The sequence below is a fragment of the Nyctibius grandis genome, chromosome 5, assembly GCF_013368605.1.
Source record: "Nyctibius grandis isolate bNycGra1 chromosome 5, bNycGra1.pri, whole genome shotgun sequence".
Lineage (NCBI taxonomy): Eukaryota > Metazoa > Chordata > Aves > Nyctibiiformes > Nyctibiidae > Nyctibius > Nyctibius grandis.
Window position 1 is genome coordinate 26,287,387 of NC_090662.1, and position 10,319 is coordinate 26,297,705.

The 10,319-nt window shown below is 43.9% G+C and overlaps 1 protein-coding gene across 2 annotated transcripts in view; it reads right to left on the bottom strand.

The window, feature by feature from the left end:
- The window catches only part of LOC137663794 (ADP-ribosylation factor-like protein 8B), a 31,477-nt gene extending 21,980 nt beyond the window's left edge, over positions 1–9,497 (bottom strand). For both annotated transcript variants that reach the window (XM_068401351.1, XM_068401350.1), the window contains exons 1-2: positions 9,309–9,497; positions 4,827–4,907 (exon numbers count right to left, since the gene is read on the bottom strand). In XM_068401351.1, coding sequence (XP_068257452.1) covers positions 4,827–4,907; positions 9,309–9,497 — 270 coding nt within the window. The remainder of the gene's footprint in view (positions 1–4,826; positions 4,908–9,308) is intronic.
- Positions 9,498–10,319: the final 822 nt, after the last annotated feature.

The following is a 10,319-nucleotide window of genomic DNA, read 5'->3' on the forward strand; positions in this document are numbered from 1 at the left end:
GGATGCATTTGCACTTACAAGGCAGTACCTCTGATATTCCTGTTGTAAATACACCATTCGATTTGCCGTCATAGCTAGTGTACATGTCCATTTGTGTATAATAAACAGAATCTTGGGGAAGAAAATCTATACAATTAGCACATCAATCAGACTGTTCTTCTGATATCAAGGCCCACTGACTTCTCCATAAATTTTCTTTCATAACTAATGTGAATCATGAATTAATCGTAAGGACCAGAAAACACCATCCAATGTTTGTAAATTCTAACAATATAGCATTAAACATTTTTTTTTTTAAATATTGTCACTAATCCATCTAAATCCACAAATAGTCTATGTGCGCGTACTGAACACACAATTCTGGCAGCCCTCTGGCAACAGGCTGTGTTAGTTGTGCTTAAAAGTCTGTAGCTACTCAAGTAGAAGGATGAAGGAAAACTTCATTTTTCTCACGAAACGGAGAGATTGCTTTCTTGCTGTTCAGATTCTGTGCTCTAAATATGGTGTTTTGCAGCTACATAAGTCAACCTATCCAGGCTGCCCCCAAAATGCATTGTTTTGCCTGTGTCTGTCTGTATCCTGCTCTCCCTGTGGTGGCACCAGCAATCACACAGGTGTTTGGGGAGCACACTACTTAGGTAATTTGACTGGGAAGAAACTGCCATGGGGGCAGGTTTGGTTTGGCTGGTTGTTTTTTTTAGAGGCTGCTTTCATCTAGATCAGTTGGCTGATCTGACTACTGCTTTGCTATGTGATCACTATTGCTGATGGAAAAGGGGTGCAAGGGTGCACAGCCAGGCTTAAAGTAGAATTTAAAACCTCACATCATGATCTACTTAAGCTGAATGTAAAAGCTGACCTTTAATCTCTGCCACCTTCACTAGGCTGGCCTGATTCCCTCGTAGGTTTCCCAGAAGGTAAGTCTAGTTTGTCCCTAGCATGAGGAACATCATGCTGAGGTTCAGAAGTGCTACCACGGGCAGAAAAGCAAGTGTATTAAAAGCTTATTTTGTGACATTGTTTTTAAGAGGGGCTGGTTTTATTTCCCTTTACAAGAAAGATTCTGTTTGGAAAGCAGAATTTCGACCCCAAAGGAAAAAATACTCAGAAGTTCTGATTTTGGTTAAAAAGTCACTCTCTTGGGAGAAGATAAACAGGGATGTACCAAGCTACTGTTAGGCTGAAGATGTTCTTCATATAGCAGAGTTCAGCTCCTTGCTCAGCACCATGTGGATGGTTGTTGAGACACATTCAACAGAAGGATCCAAGACAAGAACTTTGTTTTTCTCATTCACTGACAAACTCTCTCCTGGACTAAGCGACGACATTTGTTCCTTCCTCTTTACGGGACAGAAGTGGTATTTTGAGGAATGAGGTGATTAGGGTTTGGCCTTTGTGGGTATATGCAAAGGGACGAGGCACAAAGAAACCAGGCTTTGGAAGAGGGCAACACATTTGATGAGGAGAGGCTAACAGGCACGAGAAGAGCTGGAGGGAAACTCCATAGCAAGGAGAGAGAGGAAACAGCTCTCTGACGATCAGTATACCTGCTTCTTATGCACCATGAATACTGCCCTACTGCAATCAAAGCAGACACTCCTGTAAATTGAAATTTCCCCTTACCAGCCTTACCTTGCAGGTAGTGTACGCACTACCACAAGCAGAGCTGGCCACAGAGAAATGAACCAGCATAGATGAGGGAGAGCTTGGATGATCTTGTATATACTGAGAATAGAGGTGAAGAAGGGCCAAGACCAGAAGTTAAACCTAATCATCGATGCAATTCTGTGGTTTTTTCACCAGTTTCAAACATAGCATTCACAAGAACTAACATCATCATGAAATAACAGCCTCCATTTACAAGGAAAAGCTGCGTAACTGTTACTCAGCAGAATGTGCACTTTGTGCACTACTCTGTCTCCTGAAAGACCAGTTCAGTTACCTTTTACTCTTTCAGATTCCTGGGTCTCTAAAAAAAGTGAGCATACAGGGTTGGCTGCAAGAATGAGTGCTGAGAATCTTTTGATTCTGGTCACCTAAGTTTCCCCCAGATGAAGTCCAACTGATGCAGGCTTACTCATGTTGCCATACAAATTCCTCTGTGTTTTCAGAGAACTGCCCGCTGCGTAAAGTAATGCTAGTCTTGACTACCTATTCCAGTAGACAAACTCCAAAGTTTAATTGGATTTATTTACCATGATGCCATTAGTTCCTACATATTTACCTTACACTAGGCAGCAGCACATAAATGTAAGGGTTTGCTAGACACACTACTACTAGTGAATTCCATGAAAAAAATGCTGAAAATTTTTATCTTTGGAAATAAATTATAAAATGAGAGCCACTGCACACTCACATTTGTAGGTGTTAGTGATTCAAGCAGCTCTCAACTCATCCCTGAAGAATTTATAAAAAGTAAGAAATCAAGACAAAAATTCTTTCTGCTTCCATTACCTGTGCAGAGTGAGGGTGTTCTCTCAAAATTTCAGACGTTTCACTCCTGTAACTCTTGCAGTATGTACTTTATTGCTACAATATATTTTAATTTAAAAATACAATAAAGGTATAATAATTTGTATTTATTTTAAAACATGAAATTGGACATTTTCTCCTACTATCACACAAAAGCTGGTTGTTCAAGGCTACAGAAAGGCATTCCCTACAGAAAAAATTCTCTTCTGAAAGTTTTGCCCTGCAGAAGGACACACTTTTTACTTCAAAGAAGAGTCTGGCCACATTGCATCGAGTATTGTAGTGCTCTTTGTGTGACAGTTTGGTTTTTTTAAACTCGTAAACACACACACACACCATCTACACTAAAAAAAAGTTCAGGTTTCTATCAGTCGTTTGCCTTTCAGGGAATGCATGAATTGAAAATGTTTGTATGATGCTACTTTGTCTTCTTGCTCACCTGCTCTGTGGTAAGAGTGAGGTCAGACTCTCTCCCAAAGTAGGTTCTAATCATGTACTTATCATAATGATCATGCACAAAGTCACAAAGTTGAGGTTACCAAGGCAATAATGATTCTCCTCCACTTTACTCTTACTGCATTTTACATTTTACTCCATTTTCCTTTTAAGCCTTTTAACAGTCTTTACCGTGCACCTAGCTTTAAGATACTATCATTTATTTTTGGCTATCTGCCAAAATTTCCTGGGAAATTAAAATCAGACCAAATCATGGGTAATGTTAAGAGTTTTTATTTCAGCCAAACCTGACATGAATTTCAAGAGGCTATATGGGAAGGACAGTTGGGGTGATGAGAGGAAATAGCTGGGAGGAAATTGAGAAACTTCAATAGATTTTAAAAGACAGGTTTATTAGGCACTGTAACATACAAGCAGTTGTAGAGGAACCTATTGATTATTCTGCAAGCTTGTAACAGAGAAGCAGATACACAAGTGAAACCCACAGCTGAAGGCCCTATGGTCGTGAAATTTTGAAAAAGTATAGCAAGATACTAAGACCAGAAACAGACAGGCAGTCACAGTATCTATATCCCTACGATCATTTTAGGTTTAGGTTTTTTTAGTTCAGCTTTAGTAACATCTCCCAATCAACACAGGTCAATTAACCCTTCTATCACCCTTTACCTGTTCGCTGTTTAGAGTGAGTGGGTAGAAGGTTAGCAACTGCTTATATTCACATTACAGGTCATTTCAGAAAAATCCTCCCTAGGTTTAGGAGTCATATCAAATCAGAGGAAAAAGAATATCTTTAGAACTGAGGGAGCAAGGAGAGGAAATAAAGGAAAAGGAGGGAAAAGTCAAGGTAAAGGCAAAAACTTATATTCCCTTAACCTGATTTTAAACAGAAGTTATGAACCAACCTAGACTAACCAACCAAGTTCCCTTCATAGTCAAACAACAGAGAGCGCCTTAACACTACTGTCCTGGTTTCATTGGGATTTTGTTCCAGTTTGTGGCCAGCCATGGTGATCAAGGCCCTTAGCAGTTAAATCCGGGGCAGCTGACCTTGGCTAGCCCACAGGTGTATTCTATATCATTGACATCAAGCTCACTATAAAAGGGAGGGTTTGCTAGGAAGAGGTGGGGCTGTTTTTGTTCTTCTCTCTTCTTTCTTCCTTGTTCCTGGAGCAACTGGCAAGTGCTCTATAGATAAGTATAATTTTGTGTGTTTTGTGTTGTTATTGGTTTCTTTATTTCATTAGATCTGTTTAACTTCAACCCACAAGTCTCCCTCCTTTTCCCAATTCCTTTCCTTGTTTGGGGAAGGGACATTGGGTGATAGAAAAGCTGTTTATTGTTTAGCCCTGGGTGCAGGCTAAATGAGGACAGCTACTGGAATGATTTATCTCTATTTTAATGCCTGTGGCATGAATCACAACCAAACTGGCATCACCTTTGTTTGTCTATAGGCCTAAGAGATGGTTCTCTGACAACTGACTTACATTAGATGTTCTATTTCTGTATAGCTCTCATTATGTGAGCTAAACTGCACTCTCTGCTGAGATGCATAAGTTAGGGGTGAAGTTGCTGCAGATTTCACTTACAGTTGTGAGAGGCAGAGAGAGAGAAGAGAGAGGCTTCTCCAGGAGTCAGCTCAGCTCCCTTAATATCTCAGAATTTTATGACCTTTCTAACCCAAAAGAGTGCAAGAAAGCTTTTGCCTAGCATGGATATCATGAAATCAAACAGATTAATGTAACAGAAATATGTGCTTTAAAAAAGTTATTTTTGAGCTAGAAAAACAGATAAATGATCCTATCATCTTAAAAGACATTTCCTATGCTTTCACATTCCAAGCTGAAATCGCTTTGTCTGTTAGTTATTAATTCTGTATTAATTCAAACATGCACACCTACCTTTATGGTAACATTTCCTTTTGTTATTTTTCTCATATTGAAGCCTACTGTAGGAATCATATCTTCTGTGAACTGTCCTGACTAGAATACAAACAAAAAAAAAATATTTATTACAAAATAGTTAATACACTGTAGATGACTTTCTCATTTGCAGTCTAAGATTTTTATTTTACAACACTGTAAAATACCATATTAGTTTTCTACAAGAGCACTGGCCAGCACTTCAATTAATTCATTGTGACACCAAGGAAGACTGTTCATTTCAGTCCCTTTAAATGATCTTTTATTCTCCTCAGCAACAAAGATCACCCCAGAAACCACGAGACTTCGGATAATTCTTCATCTGATCCCTAAGCAAACCAGAAAGCAGCACGACAAAAATATAATCATAGAATGGTTTGGGTTGGAAGGGACCTTTAAAAGTCATCTAGTCCAACCCCCAGTATGATCAAATATGATACAGCTGACTATACCAGAATTTCCCCCTCTAGTCTCTCACTACTGTTACCAACAGTTTAACTCCAAGTGTAATAAATGGGGAAAGAATACTACGTGCAGACCCCTTCCTTCTGAGTAGGTGACAGCAGAGGAGTCCTGCTGTGGAAGCTAAGAGAACAGCATTAAGACAGAAAAAAACAAGGTACTAACTTAGCATACCATAAACCCAAAACATAAAACTGAAGTGCTGCCTCCTCCCCCAGTTCAGAGAAATATTTTTATAAGGCAGATGCTTGTCATCATGCCATCAGGAACCTTACACACATCTACCCACTACAGAAGACAGCTTTTGAGGAGAAAGGTGAAACTCAGATCTAGGTAGGTAACTCATTATTCATTCTTCCTTTTTCAAAATATATCATTAACATGGTATTGTGTCTCCTGGGAGTGGTGCATTAAGATATGCAGATGGTTACTTAAAAGTTACATCTACACAGAGGCCCAGGCACTCTCTGCAACATACACAGTAGTCCTGGTTTTCCAGTCATCCAGGTAGGAAAGCAGGACCTTCTGGACTTGCCATGGCCCTTCCATATCTATCTGCTTATATTCCTTTCACCCATCTCATCATCCTATGTGCCCTGGGTTTTTTTTTTTGAAGAAAATATGTGTATGTGGACAAGGAGGGAAGCAGGCATTCTCCAACAGGTCCCTCCCATCTGAGAAGCGGATGATCAGAACTTCAAGGGTGCACCAGAGCAGCTATCCTTAATGCTATTGCTGGTCTCTGTATGCTTTCTGCAACTTTTCACTGTTTGTGGCAGAGTAAGAATACAGTATGCCTCTAGTTTGTGTTCACAAACTAAGATTAATTATTTTTAATCTGTGACTTTAAAAGCTGTATAAGCTTTGACAATTACTTGATCTTCTCACAAGGTTTTTGGGTTTGGAATCAGATCCTTCAGGCAAGAAATAACTTCCATCAATTACTTGTTCAACCTTACCTATGGGAACCTTCTTGCTAAATTCTGTACTATACATCTTCCCCATCTTTTGTTTCTCGAAGTCTCTTTTTTCCCCTCTTTCTTTGCTTCAATGACTTGCCAACCGCAGTAGGAAAAAAACAGTGAAGACAAATGCACCTGCAGTTTCATACAGATACACATACCCCACAGTGACAGAAGTTTTTAATTGGATGGAGTAAGATAAAGGCAATCAGTAACCACCTCCTATAGCAGGTACTGGCCTAATTTGTTAAAATACATAGTACATTTATTGTGGAGGACAGACATATAAACACATATGAACACATAAACCCTGAGAACGTAGCATCATCACTCAAGCACAGGAATGCCTGGAAAAACAACCAGCCAACTCAGGAGGCTATTGTTTAAACAAATTCATACAAAGTCAGGATTCCACTTTTGTTAGCAAATTATACACCATATGTAATATGCTAAACTGGAAGACAAAAATAATAATAAAAAAAAAAAAAACAAAAACATCGTAACTGCTCCGGTACTGGGGATAGAATGCAAAGAATTAGTATCCCCTTTATTGGTCTTCAGTCTTTTCTTCTAAAAATTTTCTGTTCTGGTTGAACAGAACCAGCTACAAAGAAAGTATTATGTTTACAGTTCTTTATTTTCCCACACATTGAAGAAAAGAAAGCAGCATGTTGAATTTTTGGCCAGCACTAGTCCAAAAACTCCCATTACTGTGTTTTGTTTCAAGCGCTGTAAGCACCACAAAGTAAAAAATCTGTTCCATTTTGCTTGCTAAGGAAGTTTTACATGACAAATTACTGGTTTTGTGAATATTCAAGATGTGCAAACAAGTTTATTGTCATATCTCAGTAAAAAAGAGATTACGTCCTGACACAGATGCTAATAAGTTTGTAATGTCCTCTTTAAATGTTGCTGAATATTGAACTGATAATGAATACTGCCATAACCCCTTACCATAACAACCCTGGGCTAGATTCTACTCCATTACATCAGTGCACATCCACTGTAAAAGGCAGTGACGTTATCCAAGGTTTCCACTAGTAACAGAGGACTAAATATGGCTCGAGCTCTTCAGGGAGGAGACTGTCTCAAAGGGTATTTATTCAGTGTTAGCATGATAGGGTCTCTGAATACTATTGCAAAGTGGAAAAAATAGTAATTTCCTATCATTTGTTTTCATGATCCATTGCAACTTGCATTTTAAGTAGCCACTATTTTGTGATGATTATTTTCATCTCGTCATACTCTAGCCACATACACACAAATGCACACAGAGTTCCCAATCTATTTGCCACCCCCATGTCAACTGTATACAGAAGTAAGCTATTATCCATTGCCTTACTCCAAAATCCTTCAGTCACCCTTCTTCAGTGATCATCACGGCGTGTCACATCCAGAGTGAAAGAGCCAAAAACTACAAAACCTGCAATCTATGACACTCCCCAAGTCAGAAAACATGGATGCCTTGTAGAATATTCTTAAGCCATACGTTTGCTGGCAAAATCAGAGCTAGAGTAACAGCAGTGCTCTGGTATTGAAGATATTAGCACGAGAGACAAATGCATATGATGCCATTCCACAGGTGATGCAGTATAAACAAGTGGACATTTACACACAGAAAGTCTAATACCACACACTACTGTTAGAGGTCTCTGAACTGCTGTGTTCTTCTTTGCTCCATTTATGAAATCAAGCCAAGAAGCAATATAATTTGTCATGCCTTTTCCCCCTTCCTCAGCAAAGCCCGCCCTTGGGAGATGAACACTTCCAATGGGTGTGAGGAGCACTGAGGCCCGCATCACCAAGACTGCCCAAGTGCTTAACAAACTAACTAAAATATCAGTTCCAGATATTTTCTGTTTATTGATTGCTGATGTCCCCCAACACATACTTTCATTGCTTTCTCTACCTTCCCTACCCCATTCCTTTTTCTCCTTCTCTCTCTCTACTTCTTCACTCACACTAATCTCCCGTTTTTTCCTTAATCCATAATTGTGTATGAAAGCAAACAACAAATATCATACACTTATGCTTATCATTGTCTCAATCTCTTTGACTTTAGGCCATACACCTCCCAGTCTGGTTTTGATCCTTGATCCAGTGACTTTTCAGGATAAGGACTAAAGAACATCTGGAAGCCTGTATCTCATGGCAGGTGAAGCTGCAATACATCTAACGGCAGCGATCACCTCGCAGAAAAGGGTATGCACCAAGAAGTTTCATGATCAGTACTAACCATATTTAATACATATATTTGTTTCCATCTTCCGATGGAAAGTAAATCTTCAGGATGAACCCATATGCAGCAGGGCGGAGGGCACAGCAAACAATGATGAGGAACGTATTTCAGCATGGCGACAAAGTGGAAAACAACATGGTAGGCGTCAGTGTTAGAGAGGAACGAGGCTGCAAGGCCACCATCACAGTGGGGAGGGAACGTCAAAATCAGACCTGAATACTGGGAAAAAGCTATCACGGAATTGCGGGAGGCATTAATACTGACGCAACTGATCGGAGGGGAGAATTCAGTGACAGGGAAGTTGTGGCCTTGGAGGATGCACGATATATTCTGGGTTATTTTGGGATACACTGGGTGTGAAAAGCCAACTCTGAATCACGGGCAAGAGCCCATGCCCAGGAATCTGCTTTGAGATGGGCACACTTTGCAGCCAGACACAGCAGACATTTTATTTCTCCCTCTTAAAACAATTTCACTCCCATCTCAGCCTGCCGTGAAATTCTCGAGGTTGCAAAAGATGCCAGAGCTGCCTCACGCCGCCCCCGCTCCCTCCGCCGCGCCCCGGGACCCCATGACAGCAGGCGGCTCCGCCGCAGGCCGCGGAGGCAAAGCCCGCACTTGTTGCCGGGGGAAGCGGCGCGAAGCGGCCGGCTCGGGCCGGGCGGTCCCCCTGCAGCCCCGCCGGGCCACCGCCCCCCGCCTCACCGCCCGCGGCGACACCCCCCGCTCCCGCCGGCCGCCGCCGTGAGCGCCCCCCGCCCTGCCCCTGCGCCGGGCGGCCGGGCCGCGGCAGCGTACCGCCAGCACGGTGAGCAGCGTGGTCTTGCCCGAGTACTGCAGCCCCACCAGGGTGAGCTCCATCTCCTCCTTCCAGAACAGCGAGCGCAGCCACTCCAGTAGCCGCGCCACCAGCGCCAGCATCCCGGCCAGCGCCCCCGACCTGCGGCAGGCGCCCAGCCCCAGCGGCACCGCCTCGCTGCTGGGCATGGGAGCGCGCGGCGAAGCGAGGCGAGGCGACGGGGCTCGGGACGGGGACAGGGCCTGGGGTCGGCGGCGGCGAAGCTGCGCGGGGAGCGGAACGCCAGGCAGGGCCCTCACGTGATGGCGCCACCGCCCTTCTCCCGCTACCACTTGCTGCAGACAGGGGAGGGGTTTGGGCTGGGTTGGGTTGGCCCGACAGGGGGCGGGGGAGCGGCGGGGGCGCCCTGCGGGGGTCCGGGCGGGCGGGAGCCAGGGCTGGGCGCTGGCCGGGGGCGGGCGGGCAGGCGTCCGCCGTGTGAGGTGACGGAGCCGCGTCCGCAGCGGGGGGCGGGCGGGGCGGCTGCCACACCAAGGGGCGGGCGGGGCCGGCCCGGGGCGGGGGCAGCGGGCGGAGGGGCCTCCCACGAGGCCGGGGAGGCTGAGGCGGTGGGACGGAGGCACCGTGGCTGCGGGCACTGTGATGGGCAGATGTGGCACCGCGGGGAGGTGTGAGGTGAACAGCTGGTCCCTGGCGGGAGGGCGCGGCCCGGCGTAGGTCTGCCGCCGTGGGCTGTCCGTCCAGCACCCCGCACCCAACACGGGATGGCCAAGGGCTGCGTTGGCAGCACGGGCTTATGAGAGTTGGTGGACTTAGTCTCCTTGAAAGGATCGATTTTGTAGGTCCTTCACCTCTAGTGATGGCAGTTCTCATACCCCTAGGACCTCGGCTCTTCCCATGAAACTCTTCTTGAATTGTTCATCGTGTAGGGACAGGCTTTCAGATCCACGGCTTACCGTGGTTTTATTTGGGTTCTTCTCTGACAGTTTTTGGAGAGCTTCCCTTAGCAT